Here is a 17,704-nt window from a genome sequence, read left to right as displayed (position 1 = left end):
ACGTCCCGCACAACGTACTCTAAAGACTCGAGCGGTATACAAATATTAGCTTTTGTAATCTGTTTCACTCCTATTAGAGAAAAAAGGCGGACTGGCGATCATGTCTTTGCCTGGGCAACGGTCCGCAAACAGACATGAGATAGGTAGTAACGGCGGGTCAACACTAAACCAGATCTTGCAGAGTGCAGTCACCGAAGGCGTCTTTGAACGCTATGCCGCCTTTAGTTATTTGTTTAGCCAAAATTTCAATCTTACTGTGATTATAACTTTAACAATGATGCTGAATTATCATTATTTATCTCGAATCGAGACTCAGACAATGGTGCAGGTGCCTCAACTACCACAGTAACTCAACCCAGCGACAATGGTCAACAAACTTCTGATCGTTGCCGCAATGGCATCCATGATCCCCTCAGTCAATGCCTTCGATCCCGCTAAAGATAGGTGGCTTTGCCAGCAAGACGATGCTGTATGTGTCACCTCGTTTATATGGTGCTCGACCATCGGCGAAGATACAGCGAAAGGCTGTTCATACCCCGAGAACACCTGGCCAGAGTCTCCCAACAACTTTGGAAAGAACCCAGCACTTGTTCTATGGGATCAAGAATATACGATTAGCTGGAAGGGGACAGATGACAAATATGCCACTCTCATTGAGTGGCACTTTGTGAGAGACACGGATCGGCCAAGTAACTCGAGTAGTTTGACATGGAGTAAAAGTACAACTCGAAAAATCACTATCACTTACAATTATGACAGACTAACGTAAGAATAGAGCTCAAAAACAAAGAAAAGTCGTATACTTTCAAGTTTAGCGACCTAGCCAGCGACTTTCCCAACAAAGACCACGATGATATCGACGCAGAACAAGTCAAAGCCGCCGCCAGTAACCTCATGAACGTTTGGGCCGTCTCACAACCCGATAGACCTTATGAAGGCAAGGGTCAAGTTCATGGTGACCCCTGGATGGACAAGTCTCAGCATTTCATAGTCGTGGATGACGACGTGGTGCCATATCTCGAAACGCAACGCACGATAGCTAAGCAGAAGCAAAATGTAAAGTGGCATAATGGTGTAGTTCTCGGGGTTGGCATTGGTGCACCATTTCTTCTTGCTGCTGCCTTTGTCTTGGGCAGGTTTACGGGTAGGAAGAAGGTTAAGAAGGTATCGGGCTACAAGTCTGTTGAATCGTATCATTCGGGGTATAACTCGGCGTATCTGGGTGGTTACTGAAGATTGCCGAGATGTCGTTTCATATGTACGATGCTGTCGATAAAGTTGTCAGGGATATTGATCGGTTATTACCCCATGTTGTTCATGCATGGAGTGTTCGATGATGTATCTAATGCAATATCACCGCGTGTTAAGCGGGGTATATATAGAACTTCAAGAATAGTATATCAATGAAGTCAATGAAGTACTCATTCGATCTGTGAAGAGATAAAGAATAGTACATAAAGATGGAAAGGATATCACATAAGAGAAAGTGAATGAAGTTGAAGTTTGTTGAACATATGGAATTATGGTATGTCTAAGAAATGTATCATATGTAGTCGTAGGTCGAATGCTCTACGCACCCTCCCATTCGAAATGCACCCCAACGCCTTCCAATGCTATATACAAGTGACTGTGCATTGTCCCAGTCAGTCCCAATATTCAAATAGCCATGTATAAATGCCGTTATCGAGGAGCGGTACCGTCAGGTCTTGCTCGTTTGAAGTTGATCCAAAAGACCAGAGAATGTTGTTGGTTTATCCTTTACAGTTTACCGTCAAAGGCATACTGGGCAGCCCAAGGCCAGCCAAGGATGACAGCGAAGCCGGGGAAGAAGCTGAGAAAATAGTTAGTCATTTGCAAGTAGAGGAGTGAGTGTATGCGGTTGTTAACTTACAAGAGAGCCTGGCTGCCAACTCGCTTGAACATCTTGGCGTAATCAGGAGAAGCAGGCTTCTGAGTGATGGGAAGACGCTCAAAGGGATGAGACTCCATAGCTCGGCCGGCATTTCGCATCGCAGTAAGAAGAGAGAACTGGCGAGTCTGAAAAGCGCGGGCGGCGGATCGAGCAACGATGGGAGACATGTTGATTGATTGGGTTGATTTGGATGGAGTGGAGAGTGGTTGTTATTGCTCTGTTGAAGCTGTTGATGGTTGACGATTGTGATGAGGAGAGAAGACTACTTTGGGAACGGTACATGCCATCTTCTTATACAAACAAAAATGCAGATCAATTTTTCTATATCGGTACCAACTTGGTAATTCGATTCCTTCCAACGGCGAGTTCCCAGCACCCACGCAGCCGGACACATCCATAGTGGTCAGATTTCATCTGGTTTGAATATCATCATGCCACTGCTTGGGTTCCCGATCCTGGGGAACTAAAGGGTGTAATACAAAGAGCCAATCAGAATCATGTCTATGCAATGAGTCAGCAGCACAGGCACTGTCAGGCAGTCCTTCATGGCACGATTTGGGCGGTTGTGGTGCCATTCTGATCGAGTCGGCGGGGACCGGCGACGCAGGCGATTGGTCAATTGACACATGCTGGCTACCACCCTGTTTATTCCGTCAACACCTCGATTTATCGACTGATGTTGATGACTGCCCTAAATGAAATTCTGGATCCCAAAAGGGAGCAATGACTTTCGCTTCGCCGCTCCCCGAAATGGTCACAAGAGGTTACTGTGCAGGTCTCGGCCGTGAGAAAACACCAAGGTTCGCCATGATATGATGATATGATCGCTATCTGGCCACTCACGGCGCTCTCCTGCGTACCCCAAGACCGACAGCCCTGTCTTTTCTAATCGCGTTCTAGCCAATATCTCTGACACTGCATGGCTGAGTTGTTCCAGATTGACAGTCTAGATTGATGGTTGCATACGATGCGGTTGATGATATCCATGATATGATTGCCGTAGTTCTCGTCGATGCCGAAACACAGAAACAGCAGAGTGCCGCCATCAATCCTCCTCATCCTGTGCTGAATCTGTGGTCCTATCGGGGGATTCTATGTCTAAAAGTGGTAACACGGATCGGTTGTTGGGACCGATTCGAGAGACAGCCGGAGCATAACGACACGGAGCAAAGTGGACCTCGGAGCCGAACGACATCAAGGTCATGTGACTCAAAACGTGACAATGACAGTCTGGACCCCAGCAAGTTCAAGCTGTCAAGTCCAGCTAAGCTAAAGCACCCTGTTGGAGATAAAACCCCCAGTCAATTGGTGATCGCGACAAGACGAGACGAGACGAACAACCACGTACGCCCGAACGAACGAGCAATTGCTCAAGTCACTCCTTTACAAACCCGCCAATGCCTCTTGTCGACCCCGTCACCATGTCCACGACTCTCATCAAGAGCGGGCCTGCTCAGCAGCAGCCCGCGCCCAAGGCCGCCGTTCCCGCGATTCCTCTTGTCAACTCTCCCCTCGCTCTGCCAGCATCAATTGCCCATTCGGTACTCCTTTCTGGCCTGTTTTACTGGCGGTTCGATGCCCTGGTGGCCGATCCTGTCACAACCCTTCAGACTGGTCTTCCCGTAGTTGCTGCTATCCAGGCAGTCTACTTGATGCTGAGTCTCCCCCCAGCGGGATCTTCCTTGTCATCTAAGAAGCCGCGTCCCGGAGAGAAGAAGAAGTCGTCAGATGGAAGGGAAGCAAAGTCTTTTCCTGTAAGTGGTTGATTATATATATATGTAATTTGCAAAACTAACATCATTGGCTCAGACCGCTGTTATTTCTTTACTCCTAGCGCTCATCCTGACGCCCGCTCTCCATATTCTACTTGTCCTTTTCGGCGCGCCGTTCCTCACTCACGTTCCCCACACGTTCTTGTGCTGCGCTCACATCGCCGTCCTCGCGATATATCCTGTCTTCTACGTTCGAGGTTCCGATCCCATTCCCCTGCAAGCCGTGGTTGGTGTGTCTGCTCCTTTCGATCAGACATTTGGCGGCTTTCTCGGAACCGTGGTTGGAGCATGGCTTGGAGCTGTTCCTATCCCTCTCGACTGGGATCGCGAGTGGCAGAAGTGGCCCGTTACGATTGTTGTTGGAGCCTACCTTGGATACATCATTGGCTCTCAGCTTCTGGGTACTGTCTTTTATGGAAGACGCTGGGAGGTTACTCCTGAGATGAAGGAGGAATGAGATATTGGTTCCTAAGACCTACCACCAGCCCTACCCTACATCTCCATAATGGTTGGGTTAGGATTTAGATCCATGTTCAGGGCTGAAGATATGCTGAATATAGTATGAGATAAAAAGTCCTTCATATAACAACATCGCCTGTCATCACAGGGATGAAAATATATAATTCTATATCATATGGATGCCTGAACTTTGCTATATCGGGTATCATGTTCGGACTATTCCCCTACTATCTGCGAACTAGACTCCCGCCTCAAGTGTACAATTGCGTTATCCCAAGTCGTTTATTGGATCACAATCACATCATGTCACGTCGACATATGGAAATGTTGGAGGGACCAGCCTTTCCCGTGATTGGAAACCAGTTATTCATCCCACCAGTCCTCAACCTGCACCAGAGAAGGATGCCAGATGCTCTGCAGATCCACGATCCGGGATCTACCCGGGCCACCCTCACATTACGTATGACAAGTCAAGCTGTTGTCATGTGCCGAGGGATTTGTCTCCGTCGTGCCTGAAATCACACCTGGCACCCCTACTCAATGTCTGGGCACTTATAGCCATCGCATTCGTATCTCAGGTACTGTACATTTGTTCCGAAATACGATGAGCCTCATACGTACAGTAAGTGGCTTGGTGGATAACTAGTGTGCTGTTTACAAGGCATACCTTTCAACTACATAGTACGCCTGGTAGGTTGCTATCATGATGGCGACTCATCATACCGCTTACCAAGTCCTGCCGTTTAAATACATATATGGCTTCGATAACAACGTATTTGAATGGCACCTTAAAATATTGTTCTTCTACAGTTGACTCTTTACCTTGTATCAGACGAGGCTCTCATATGAAGCCTGGTATTTGACAACGCATATTTAGGTTTCGTCTATTGGTTAAGCTGGGTTTAGACCTCTGGATTCAGCGCACTACGGACGAAAGAAAAGTGACAAAGTGTGGCTTTGCCCAATAAGACTGAACTATACGGGGATGTCAAAGGCACACTCCAGAATCAGCAACAGTTACTCCGTACTACGTACTTTGTTTCCGTAGTTAATGCCCTAATAAGTCTGTATTCACCCATGCTTCCAGAGTAATGTGGCTGTAGCTGCTTAGCGGATATCCGTAAGTCTGCAGTAATGGCCCTTGCCCGGGCTTAGATATCAGATCAAGAGCAGGCCTAATCTTCATTGGGCGAATCGTACGCAGCCCTGCACCTAGGGTTGGCTCCAAACTTTAGTTATGACCCCAGATTTCCCATGTACTGACGCTGATATCATCCTGTTCTCTGCTGATATCATAAGGTCAAGTTAGACTTTGAGATGGGCTCATTACTATTACGACGTTTACCACGAACAATCTGCCTGTGTATGTGTTATTAGTGTCTCCCCCTCGCAGAGGCAAATCTAGACTTGTTGAAAGGGGGCTGCCGAGCTGTTCTCTCTTGGCCCTCCACTTGAGTGCCGGTGAGGCCGTGATGCAAGGACTTGGGACTTGAGTCGATGCTTGGCACTGACGCGTATCCGTAGCTTCAAGTCTTTTGAAACATGAAAATCACTGAACAGCATTAACCGAGCCAAGAGCCAAGAGCCAAGCTGAATTTAGTGCAAGTCTTGACAAGCCACGCCTAGAAAAATAAATCAGGAAGAATTTTCAGTGGGCACAAACGAGCAAGGAAGGCTGAAAGAAGCATGGCGACAGAGAAATCTAACAGCAATCATGTTTCCTTTTTAGGCAGTGCATGTTAAATTGACCTTGCCGCTTAGTCTTGGGTGTCGGTAGACTCGGCATCTTTGATCTTGTGGTGGTACTGAAAGCCAGTTTACCCAGTAACGTACACATTACGACAGTAGTGTGTCAGGCAATCTTGTTATCAGGCACACTGCATATCTCAATAATCTGCAACACCTTGTCACATCGCTTGCGATATCCAAGAGGCTGAGGCTCATGCAAAGACTTTAGTCAAATGTGACAGTGGTTAATTACAGTATTCTGAGACGAATATCGAGATTTGAGGTCCAAATTGGCATCAGAAGACCAAAATGTCCGAAAACTCAGCCACAAAGATCAACGAATATCGATTGACCAATCCTTTCGTTTATCTGATGCTGGGCATCCCTCTGATGGTGTTTTGCGCTCGTTATTGTTTGCCCCAGCCACAATGAGACATGCGCCTCATGACGTAGCCCTAGCAACCCCTGTCAAATCTGCGACTAATACAGCATGACTTGGGGGGCCGGGCTAGCCCGACCTCACCCAAGCTTGTTATGTACCTATTGTACTGTACAATTTCAGGTAGGCCATGGTCAGGCGGTAAAAATTGGCCAAGCAGGGCAGCGTTTGCTTGGCCTACGACTGGCTCGTAGCGAAATGTCGTCCCTGTGGCTTGCCACATCCTTGTTGGTTCGATGACGCAGTGCCCAGAGCGCAGAGTGCAGGAGCGGTTGAGGTTGCGCGGACACTCTTGCCGTTGCTTGGTCAGGGAAAGTTGGAAGCAACGTGATTAGCAGGAAGGTTCAGTACAGTACCTACTGTACCTTCCTTGGGTAGGTTTTTGGTTCGGGTGTGTGCTGTTGCTTGGTCCGTGGATGTCCGAGTCTGTATAAAAGACTCTGTTTCCCACCATCCCACCTAACCTTCTTCTCCCATCCTATAACAATCCAAAGCCTAACAAAATTCCCTAAACAACTTTTCAAACTACAATCATCACACAAATTTTCGAGTAATTCCTCGTCTTCACAACCGACAATATGCCTTTCACCGCTAGGTAAGCCGACTTCTTCTAGTATTCTCGATTGAACGACGACGTCATCCCGAGCGATCCGCATTCGAAGCTGTCGCAAGATATCACAGGATGGTCCTCTCGAGCTGTTGAGAATACTGGTGCAATAGAGAAGCATCACGGCATATACTAACATCTTCTTTAGTGACATCTGCAAGATCATCCTTGCCATCATCCTCCCTCCCGTCGGTGTCTTCCTCGAGCGTGGTTGTGGTGCCGACTTCTTCATCAACATCCTCCTCACCATTCTGGGTAAGTCATTTGTCAATTCAACCCCTGCACCCGACCCCTCCGACGCAGGCTCAAGCCAGCACTCAAAGCTATCTCTACGTGTCGCTCAACAGTTGACTAACTCGCCCTCAGGTTACATTCCCGGTATCATCCACGCTCTATACATCATCCTGAAGTACTAAGCCTTACCGCACCTGAATTCTCAGGGCCACGGCGCTTCCCTAATGGCTTAATGAGTACCCCGCTTTCCAACCATCGACAATAAGTGGTCGGTCATCGGTTGTCCTGGACCATGCGACATACTGTCTGACGGCCAAGACACCAATGACTGCCGTGTCAACCGGGTACGCGCAGTCGGCCGGAAGCTCTGTGTTTCTATTTGCGCAACCTTGGCTTCGCTTTGATACCTCACGCCGGTGATCCGCGCTTACGAGTTTGGACGCCGATTTTACGACAGGCATGGACGCGATGCGATATCAGTTCCTTATTTTCTTTGTTTATTTGCGGATGGAGGCGCATACTGGATTGGCTCTCAAGGCATAATGCACTGGGCTTTTTATTAATTAATTCGATACCCGTCAATCCAACGTTTCCTTAACATCTACATTTTCTTGTCTTTATTGCAACATGGTGATTATCTGTATGTGACCCAGGCCCAGGCCTCTTGGCAGACCCGCCTCGTAACCATCGGCAGATGAGCGACATGGGTGTCTTCATGTGGCCGGCTAACCTTTTCCATTGATCGCTATTAGGAATTAAGGTCTTGTCAGCTTGAACCTTGAATTGATGTGAGGATCCAGAACACCAAATTTCATGCCTTTTTCTTTCCGAACACTTGTAAAGAGTCTGGCGGCAGAACCATCACCAACCTTCGTTGCTACTTCAATGATTGAGACCTTGTCTGAAGGATTCAGAATTGTCGATTGGCGATAGGATCATTTGGGTTTGCATTGCAAGCGGAGTGCTTGCAGCGATCTTTGTGGCGGTGCAGTTTGTTGTTTGATTTCAGACCAAGGAGCATGTAGAGTATGTCTTCGTAACTACAACTTAATATTCGTATCTATGCAATTGAAGATGTCCACGTACTTATGTTCCAACTAATAAACTTCTATTGTGTGAAATAAGTGTCCTTTGCAGATTAGCAAAGGCATGTATGCCTTTCCCATATGACCTCTTAAAGTCACGTGCTTTCGTTCCCTACATCATGATCGGATCGCGTCACTACGCGTTTCGCGACCCATGCACTTAAACCATTAATCCCACTTTCCGACATGCCTCTGCCACAGCCAGAAGTAATAGAAATACTTGACGATGATGACACGGCTTCGGAGACGGGCTTGAATAGCCCTACTCCTTCAAAATCGGCACAAAAAAGGAAACATGAAACTGAAATCGAAGAGAAGGTTGAGTGGACAGGCGACGAGGATGATCTACCTACCAAGCCAAAAAAGCGTCGCGGCAAACGAAAGTCAACGCGAAAGAAAGGAGGCCAAGATGCTGATGCAAAAAATGAAGTCCCTGAAGAGGACTTTGAAATGGCAGACTTGCCCGAATATCTCATCGAGCGCAGGCGAAAGTTTGACAATAAGAGGAAACTCCACCATGACGCTGCTTTGATGATACCCCCAGATTACTCTGGGATTCATTTTGAAGAGACGGGAAGACTCAGAGAATTAGTAGAAAGGCCAAAATTCCCCGAGAGCAGTGGTATCAAGCCTTCACGACCGTACAAGGACATTGAGCTGCCCCAATCCGCAGGTCTTATCCCGGCATCTATCGCGCAGTACCTTCGAGACTATCAAGTTGCTGGTGCCTCGTTCCTTCACCGAAAGTTTGTCTACCAAGAAGGTGGTATACTGGGCGATGACATGGGTCTCGGCAAAACAGTGCAAGTGGCGGCCTTTTTGACTGTCGCATTTGGCAAGACTGGTGATGAGCGTGACGCCAAACGGCTACGACAGGTTCGCCAGTACCCCGACAGATGGTACCCGAGAATACTGATCATATGCCCTGGATCTCTTATCATGAATTGGAAGAATGAGCTAGATCGTTGGGGCTGGTGGCATACCGACTTGTTTCATGGAGCCAACAAAGAGGATGCTCTGAGTACTGCCCGTGCGGGTCGAGTCGAGATTATGATCACCACTTACGACACGTACAAGAATAGCCGGAGTGCCATAAACTTGGTCCAGTGGGACGCAGTGATCGCCGACGAATGCCACAGGTTGAAAGACAGGTCATCTGAGACTACCAAGGCTCTGAATGAGATCAACGCCCTTTGTCGTATTGGCTTGACTGGCACGGCAATTCAGAACCGATACGAAGAACTTTGGACACTCCTAGACTGGACCAACCCCGGCCACTTTGGGACCCTTCCTGAATGGACGCAGAGGGTAACTAAGCCACTGACTGTTGGCCAGTCTCATGATGCAACCGTAGCTCAACTCAGTTTGGCAAGGACAACAGCTGACAAACTGGTCCATAATCTTTTACCCCAATACTTTCTTCGGCGAATGAAATCCATCATAGCGAAACAGTTGCCTAAGAAGACAGACCGAGTCGTCTTTTGCCCCTTGACGGATTTTCAGAGGGATGCTTACGAGAACTTCCTCAGCAGCGCGGATATCGAAACCCTTCGAACCCTTTCAGAGCCATGCTGCGGAGGCAAGAAGAAAGGATGGTGTTGCAATAGCCTTCTATCTGATGGCAGGCGATGGCAGAACATCGTCTTTCCCAGCATGATGGTTCTGCAAAAGCTTGCAAACCATCTGACCCTTCTCGTGCCTCAGACGACTGACTTGGAAGGAAAACACGAAACAGACATCAAAACACTACAGACATGTTTGCCAGATACTTGGAAATATGTCTACGATAACCGGGACCGGATTAAGAACCTGGTGAACCCCGAATTTTGTGGAAAATGGAAAGTTTTGAAGAAACTGCTCAAGTTCTGGCATAGCAACGGCGACAAGGTGTTGGTATTTTCCCACAGTGTGCGGCTTCTACGCATTCTACAACATCTATTTACCAATACGAGCTATACCGTCAGTTATTTGGATGGCTCATTGAGTTACGAAGTGCGTCAGGAGGTTGTTGATACGTTCAACTCTGACCCGACACAATTCGTTTTTCTCATATCGACCAAAGCCGGAGGAGTTGGTCTTAATATCACATCTGCGAACAAGGTCGTCATTATCGACCCTCACTGGAACCCGTCTTATGATCTTCAAGCACAAGATCGAGCCTACCGTATTGGCCAGACTCGCGACGTTGAAGTATTTCGTCTGATCTCACTGGGCACCGTTGAAGAAATTGTTTACGCAAGACAAATATACAAGCAGCAGCAGGCGAACATTGGTTACACTGCATCATCCGAGCGCCGTTACTTTAAGGGTGTCCAGCAGGACACAGACCGAAAGGGAGAGATCTTTGGTCTCGCCAACATCTTTTTATATCATAACGATAGCGGCCTGCTACAAGACATTGTCAATAAAACTAATATTGCCGAGGCTAAAGCAGGTGTGCATCTTGTGGACGTAGACATGGAAAAGGCAGCCAAGGATGAAGAGAACCTCGGTATCATCAAGAACGAAGCACCGGACGTCGAAGACGGTGGCATGAGTCAACTTGCCTCGCTTCTGACATCGGAGAACCAGCAGCGGATGCTAGATGCTAAAAAGCCCAAAAAGCCCAAAAGCGATGCGATACAAGCCATCCTCACTTCTGCCGGTGTTGAGTATACACACGACAACAGTGAGGTAATTGGATCGTCCAAGATTGAAGAGCAACTCTCGCGACGGGCAGCCATGGCTTCGTATACTACACAAGAGGGTCAGAGTGCCCTCTTCGCGGATCCCGGTGACGAGCGTGGTGAAGGTCTATTTGGCATATACAACCCACCTGAAGAGGCGAAGCTGCGGCAATTCTGCGAAATGGCCAAGGAATTTGGCTTTGCGAACGCAACAGAATTTGCACTCGTAGTGGAAAGCTGGACGCAGGAGGCAAGGCGGAATTGCCTAGATCTGTTCTACAAGAAGAGAGAAGCCAAGCTCATTCAAGAAGGGATCATCAAGGAAGAGGATGTGAAAGATGTTGCCAAGAACGAGACGCACGATCCAGACGCAAAGGAAGAGGTCAAAGATGAGAAAATGGATATTAGTTCGGTCCTCAAGGATGAAGACATCAAGGACAATAAAGAGAATATGCTGAAGAGGGAGAACATCAAGACTGAGATGATCAGCACAAAAGTTGAAGAAGAGAAGAAGGTCAAGACGGAAGGCGCAGGGTCTAGTATACGAACGTCGATATTCCTGTCAGACGACGACGACGATGATGAGTTGTGAGGCGTTAATGCTTTCGATTTGATACCCTTCATATTCATAATGCATAGCTCGTATTTTCATTTCATACCTCTGTCAGTCACGAGCCGCTCTAGTAGGTAACAGAAAAGTTGGCCTCTCAAATCTTAGGGTTTAAAAGTAAGTAATCTAAGAAGCCCAGTCTAAGTACCATAAGTTGTCTTAATAATTTTATCCCTTAGGCTCATAGCGGTCAATGTTTCTGATACCCTGAGGCCGCTCAAGACCCTCGCACATCTACTTTGTCAATGTTCCCAGTACGTGGGGAAGAAGACGAAATCTTGCTTCTCCTACTGGTGGCGCTAGATCAATCTTCTCCCATGGACCTGCTTCCCTCAACGTTTTGCCAGTCGATCGGCAGATTCGGCATGAGCCCATGACTTGTGACCACACGAGTCCAGTAACCCCTAATCCTTATCAGTAAATGTTCAGGTGGGAGTGGGAATAATTGACTCACATTGGTAAGCACGCAAAAAGAAGCTCCTACTCTGATCAATGCGAACATGCTCATACGCATACCATCGACCCCCCTTCTTGAGACTTTGATACAGAAGCTTGATGTTCTTTTCAGGCTCAGGGATACTGCAAAGACATAGAATAGTGACAATGCAGTCGACGCTTTCAGGCTCGATACGGCCATCCCACGCTTTCGGGTCATTGATGGATTCGATGCCCACTGGGACAACCTCATAGACGCCATCAAGCCCAATCTCCTTTACTCTTTGTCGTAGAGTTGCTGCAGACTTGGGGTTGGGTTCGATGCCATATACACGAGTCAAACCGCCTTCTTCTCCCTTTCTCCGTCTGAGTTCCCCATCTTCGCTCTCCTCGGTGTTCACCCCGACGTTGACTTTGGCAAACACATCCGCCCACATCCCGGTCCCCGCACCAATCTCAAGAACAACTCCATTGATGGGCCTCTCGACAACCTCGTCTCCCATGCGGCCATTCTTGACCCGTCCTTCGAGTAGTGGAATGACTTTGCTCTCCGCGTTGGCCTTCACCTGGGGACCTATGAAGGCCCAAAAGTTTCCAAACCAAGCCTCCTTGAACCGAGATGGCGAGAGCAGAGTACGGAAATCTTTATTCCTGATAACTTCGAGAATTGTGCTAGGGAGGAAACGCACTGCTATGCTCATGAACAGGTAAGGGTCAATGAGTTGCTCAGCAAGCTCTTTGAGGGTTGAAAGGACCGCCATGATGGGCACTGATATTGGAGAGAAGACACTCAGATACGTGCTAGTGGCTGTAATAAAGAGGGAGGGAATTGCTTTATATAAGGGGACTTTTGGACATGGTCACCCACACGGGACTCGGCTCGTTTTGTAAGGTTTCCGCGCCCCGGAGACGGAGCCGAGCGGGGCCGGCAACCACATTGTCAGTCTTGTCCCAACATTGATTTGCATAGTAATAGATAGATAAGCTGCAATGTAGTAGACACCTGAGTATGAGATCTGCTATGATTGTTGTTGAACTATCAAGCCGCTTTCCCATGGCCTATTCTGAGTGCAGTCTCTTCTGGCTGACACAATAGCCTGGTTGCTATCATGATCTTCTTATTTCTGTTGTCTCTTACAAGGCAATATACTTGACAAGACTCCAGAGGCCATTCAAATTGCTTCGTCGATAGCGCCATTTGCGTGAGATATTTCGTCAATACCAATGTATGGCATTGGAAAACATACGAGATAGCTTTAGACACGGCTTGGAACGGAACTGCTATTGCCATCCACTACAGTGTAATTATAGACGGACAAATAGACTGCATAGCTTTGACCAAATCTTGTTAAATGTAAAATTCTGCATCACCTCCCAAACTCTGAGCTTCACCATAGTAGTTGCCCTTTCGAAGATCGCAACACAAAGACGCCCAAACTCCAATCGTCCAATGCATTTTCCTCCTCATGCTCCCCCAACCTTTTCAACATCTGGCACTCAAAGACACACCAAATTACAGCAGCTCGAAATCATCAAGCTGGTCTCGGTACTTCATGATGTTCCTCTTGATCTTGCTGCCCACAGTCCATGTCACAAAGTCCTCCATGCCTCTCGTGACCAGGTAAGCCGGATCAGTAACCGTCTCGGTTCCTACGCGCACGTGGCCCTGCTCAATCATTTTGGTCGCTGCCTGCACAGTCTCGGCCATGCGCAGCCTGGTCATGAGCACGGGAAGTCGGCGGCGCGCAAAGGCGCTGACGGTGACGCTGTTCTCGACGGCGGAAAGCTTTGAGGAGGATGAAAGAACGCCCATATCGTAGAGCTTGTTGAGGAGCAGCTCCTCGTGCTTGCGGCGGGTTGCGTTCTCGGGAGGGAGGAGGGATAGGCGATGGGCGAGCTGGCGCAGAGACTGCGGTTGTTAGTAAGAGTTGATGCGCCTGGGATAAGGGGACACATACACCACAGAGACGGTTGTACTTGTGGTAGTCCTCAGGCTTTTGGATCATGTACCGTCGCATGACGGCCTTGTCGCGATGGCCATTGTCGCCTTTGTATGTAATGAAGTCTGTCTTTCGCAGAAGCTTCGACTCGTGATGCTTGAGTTTTCTGACCATTGTTGTGGTTTCTCGTCGTTACTCGCTTTAGAGGGATTATTATGAGACGTTTAGTCGCCTGTTTCTGCTTGCGTCGTCGCCGTCGTTGGCAGAGTAAATAGTTGCTATCCCACTATCAAAAGTTCAAAGGTTGGATTTGCAGCGATAAAATCTGAGTGGAGACGCGGAAATCACCCCGCCGCATTCCGCCCCGTCAAAAAACCTCCAACGATTGAGTATCACCAAAATTAGCCTCTGGAGCCTCTTAACCACCAATTTGAATCGTCAGATTTCAATTGCAACAGCCCACGATGCCCCCTAGACTACCAGCCCTCTCGACAGCTTCTGCTATTGCGCGAACCGTCATTCGACCCTTTTCTACCACAGCCCCTGCAGCTGCTCCCCGCGAGCCGTCCTCCGCAGGAGCTCACAACCACCGACTTGCGAACCTCAACAACAGTAATAACCGTGCTGGCGGGTACAGACCACAGCGCGGAGATGCTGCTGCTAGACTTATAGAGCGATACAAGACGCGGAACACCTCGTACACGATGGAGAAGACGGCCCAGATGGATTTCCTCAAGAACCAGAAGATGTCGAACGACTTCCTCAGACAAATGCCTCGACGATGGGAGGCAGGAGATGTCTACTCGCCTCACGACCTGAGCCCCGTTGAGATGCAGAAATGGAGGAAGAGGTCGGTAAAGAACAACGACGTTATCGATGCGCTCGGCATTAGCCCTCTCGACATGTACAAGGTGCGTTTATATTAGCGTATATGCACAATACACTGATGCTAATTCACTCCAAGAACTTCTCTCTCATAGAATACTTTACATCATCATCTGGAATGATCAACCACTCTAACCTCACTCGTCTTCGACCCGTCAACCAGCGCAAGGTGGCCAAGATGATCCGCCGGGTTCAAGGAATGGGTATCTACCCCAGTGTGCACGCCCACCCCGAAATGCTCCGTGAGGATTTCTTCTCGCGCAACAAGTAGATCAGTCGTAAATAAAGGAAAAAGAAAAAGCGAAAACGACTTGTTCATGCGCTGGCGTTCTGTTGAATGGGATGATGTCATGATCATTATTTTTGTGGTCTTATGTATAACAGCCTCAAACCTCTATGTAACATATTGATACAGTTGTCAACATCCAACACATCTCTTTCTTTTCATGTGACATATTTTTGGTACATTTCAAGCTCTAAGTATTCTATTGAGCTTGTATTGGCATAGCGAATCCTGGTTAAGTCGCTTGCCTTTTGACTCGAGAGCGGCCCATGCCTCAGAATATCGCCCCTGGGCCCACGCCTTGAAATCTGCTTGTAGCTGTTGTCCTGGAAGAGCATTAAACGCAATGCCCAATCTACTTTTTGTCAGTTGTCTTGTCATCTTGACAAATGGTTTGGGTAACTCACGTCATTGCATCTGGTTCATGTCCCGTCACCACGCTCATCCTTATGAGCATATCCTGAACCTTTTCCAACTCTCCACTACCAGCAACGGCGCCGACATAGGCATTGTATACCGACTGAGGAACGTCTACCTCCATGCTTTCAATTCGCTTCCAGATGAGATGGGAGTGGATTGAACCTCTTGGTGTGCGCTCAAGGGCCCAAAAGACCGCTTCCAGACTTGCATAAGACGGCCCCTCAGCAGAGGATGTGATTGCTTGCCAAAAGTCCATTGCCTGAGTGGACTTGCCGCAAGATGCGTAGGATAACATGAGGGAAGTGTAAAGCTTGGTGTTGGGAACCACTGTCGTATCCATCTTCAGCATGTTGTGGACAATCTCCAAGGACTCATCATCAGGACACCTTGAGAATCTCTCGAAGAATGTGATGTATGTCTCCCGCTTGGGATGATAGTCGTTATTTCGATGTTGTCGCATGTGACCAAAAACATGGGATGCCATGTCTGGGCGCTTGCGGTCGAAGAATGCCTCCATGAGCTGCACACGGTGATCAAAGCTGAGATCTTGAAAGAACTGCCGCAAGATTTGATAGCAATTCCATGCCCTTGACGTGCTTGTCTTGAGATCCGCAGAGAACTTGCTAAATGCTTCCTGGATAGTTTCTCGCTCAGCAGCACTGAACTGAAAAGCGTGGACAGATAAAATGTCCATCACTTCGTAGTACTTCTCATTCTCCAAGAGCCGAATGCATAGAGAAGCCACCGTGCTAGGCTCGAGGAGCACTTGGTTCTCCTCGCACATTTCGACTATTTCACCAATGAGTTTGAAATTTGGCGTCGTCTGGGTAGTGAGAGTCATCATGAAAGTGTTGACGAGTCGGCCAAAGTCCCACCATAAATCAGGCTTAACGTGCCAGGGCTCATGATGTGTAACCTTTTTGTACGCCGCATGAACTCCAGGTATGTAGCCCGCTTCGAGTCGCATCTCCATGAGAATAAGGTGAGACTCGCCATCAATTGGAATACCCTTGTCGGCGGCGAGAGAAAGAATCTCTTCGACTAACAACATGTCTTTCAACTCAAGTCCAGCTCGGAGGAGGCTGTTGATGGTGGCCGTATTCGACTTGAAAGACTCGTGTGAGCTTTCCATTCTGGACATCATACTTTCCACTTCGGGCAACCCTTTTCCTATAATGAGGATTGCCTGCAGTAAGCTGTCCCAGTAATGCTTTTCTGGCTTCCCGTTGAGCTTTTCACCGATTTCAAGGAAATACGGAACAGCCCATTCCTGGAGGTTGTTGCGGGAAGCGAAGTGAGCAATGAGTGGTATAACTAGGTTGGAGCGGGTTCCAGGAATGGGCTTCTCGAACCAGTACTTTGTCTCCTCGACCCGATCCCTCTCAGCAAAGAAATCGACCATTACGCGCTGAATGTGTTTTTCGAATGGATAGCCATTTTCCTGCGCCCAATTGACAAAGTTGACAAGATCCTCTTCATGACCTTCGCGAGCCAATCCCTGGCACATCCATAATATGGGGTTTTTCGTTTTCTTGTCGCAGTACTGCATTACCTCGTCCTTTTTATCATAAATCATTTGGAGAGCCTCCTTCGATCCACCATAGAGACACAGCACTTCGATAAAGGTGCACCATAATCCACCGCGAGTCGTCCAGCCGGGCTTTTCGTGCATACGTGGATCTTCAACGGCAGTCCAGAGAGCGTTGGCTAGTTTAAGATGTTCTGTAGTTCGTTCGCGAGGTCGAAGTCTGCAAAGGACGTTGAGGGCATTGATAACATCGGCGATCTCAATCTTTGCTGTAAAGGGAAATTGACGTTGTACCACGAGGTAGGGGAGCAGTCGACTACATTGCATTGCCTGAGTGCCATTCAATGGCCTTCGGCTAGAGAGTTTTCCTTCAAAGAAAGACCTCCAGGCCTGAACAAGCTCTGGTGTAGGCGGAGGACGTAAGTTGTCGAGCATGCGACTCCTCCAAATCATAATCTGCTGCCATCCTGGTTCGAATTCGGGTTGGCGGATCTCGCGAGGTGCTTTGGAGAACAAGGCTTCGAGGAAGTATCGCCGTGAGTAGCCATTGTTTATTGTTCTTGGTAATCGTGTTCGGCGAAGGGGTGTAGAATAGACGGCGCAAGACGGGGATCGGACTTGCTGGATGAGGACCCGTCGAGCATGGCGGGCCAATTGCGCCCTCATGATGGATTAGTCTATGTGAAGAAGGAACTGACAGG

At 48.2% G+C, this 17,704-nt stretch overlaps 9 protein-coding genes across 9 annotated transcripts; 5 read left to right on the top strand and 4 right to left on the bottom strand.

The window, feature by feature from the left end:
- Positions 1-364: 364 nt before the first annotated feature.
- Positions 365-1,233, top strand: FPSE_03648 (uncharacterized protein; the record flags this gene model as incomplete). The annotated part of the gene is made up of 2 exons (XM_009256767.1): positions 365-719; positions 776-1,233. 2 exons carry the CDS (start codon positions 365-367, stop codon positions 1,231-1,233), a joined length of 813 nt encoding a protein of 270 aa, XP_009255042.1.
- Positions 1,234-1,758: 525 nt separating this feature from the next.
- FPSE_03649 (uncharacterized protein) lies at positions 1,759-2,079 on the bottom strand (the record flags this gene model as incomplete). The annotated part of the gene is made up of 2 exons (XM_009256768.1): positions 1,759-1,831; positions 1,892-2,079. 2 exons carry the CDS (start codon positions 2,077-2,079, stop codon positions 1,759-1,761), a joined length of 261 nt encoding a protein of 86 aa, XP_009255043.1.
- A 1,254-nt stretch (positions 2,080-3,333) lies between these two features.
- Positions 3,334-4,141, top strand: FPSE_03650 (uncharacterized protein; the record flags this gene model as incomplete). Its single annotated transcript, XM_009256769.1, has 2 exons — positions 3,334-3,666; positions 3,722-4,141. The coding sequence occupies 2 exons, from the start codon at positions 3,334-3,336 to the stop codon at positions 4,139-4,141; spliced, it is 753 nt and encodes a 250-aa protein (XP_009255044.1).
- A 2,747-nt stretch (positions 4,142-6,888) lies between these two features.
- On the top strand, positions 6,889-7,333 carry FPSE_03651 (uncharacterized protein; the record flags this gene model as incomplete). Its single annotated transcript, XM_009256770.1, has 2 exons — positions 6,889-6,905; positions 7,066-7,333. 2 exons carry the CDS (start codon positions 6,889-6,891, stop codon positions 7,331-7,333), a joined length of 285 nt encoding a protein of 94 aa, XP_009255045.1.
- Positions 7,334-8,422: 1,089 nt separating this feature from the next.
- Positions 8,423-11,494, top strand: FPSE_03652 (uncharacterized protein; the record flags this gene model as incomplete). The annotated part of the gene is made up of 1 exon (XM_009256771.1): positions 8,423-11,494. One exon carries the CDS (start codon positions 8,423-8,425, stop codon positions 11,492-11,494), a length of 3,072 nt encoding a protein of 1,023 aa, XP_009255046.1.
- Positions 11,495-11,746: 252 nt separating this feature from the next.
- FPSE_03653 (uncharacterized protein) lies at positions 11,747-12,708 on the bottom strand (the record flags this gene model as incomplete). Its single annotated transcript, XM_009256772.1, has 2 exons — positions 11,747-11,916; positions 11,967-12,708. 2 exons carry the CDS (start codon positions 12,706-12,708, stop codon positions 11,747-11,749), a joined length of 912 nt encoding a protein of 303 aa, XP_009255047.1.
- A 752-nt stretch (positions 12,709-13,460) lies between these two features.
- Positions 13,461-14,061, bottom strand: FPSE_03654 (uncharacterized protein; the record flags this gene model as incomplete). The annotated part of the gene is made up of 2 exons (XM_009256773.1): positions 13,461-13,856; positions 13,906-14,061. The coding sequence occupies 2 exons, from the start codon at positions 14,059-14,061 to the stop codon at positions 13,461-13,463; spliced, it is 552 nt and encodes a 183-aa protein (XP_009255048.1).
- A 290-nt stretch (positions 14,062-14,351) lies between these two features.
- FPSE_03655 (uncharacterized protein) lies at positions 14,352-15,043 on the top strand (the record flags this gene model as incomplete). Its single annotated transcript, XM_009256774.1, has 2 exons — positions 14,352-14,798; positions 14,852-15,043. 2 exons carry the CDS (start codon positions 14,352-14,354, stop codon positions 15,041-15,043), a joined length of 639 nt encoding a protein of 212 aa, XP_009255049.1.
- Positions 15,044-15,241: 198 nt separating this feature from the next.
- FPSE_03656 (uncharacterized protein) lies at positions 15,242-17,669 on the bottom strand (the record flags this gene model as incomplete). Its single annotated transcript, XM_009256775.1, has 2 exons — positions 15,242-15,410; positions 15,463-17,669. The coding sequence occupies 2 exons, from the start codon at positions 17,667-17,669 to the stop codon at positions 15,242-15,244; spliced, it is 2,376 nt and encodes a 791-aa protein (XP_009255050.1).
- Positions 17,670-17,704: the final 35 nt, after the last annotated feature.

This window comes from Fusarium pseudograminearum, chromosome 1, assembly GCF_000303195.2.
Source record: "Fusarium pseudograminearum CS3096 chromosome 1, whole genome shotgun sequence".
In the NCBI taxonomy this organism is placed as follows: domain Eukaryota; kingdom Fungi; phylum Ascomycota; class Sordariomycetes; order Hypocreales; family Nectriaceae; genus Fusarium; species Fusarium pseudograminearum.
Note: the sequence above shows the minus strand (reverse complement) of the source record. Positions and strands in the feature narration are given on the sequence as shown.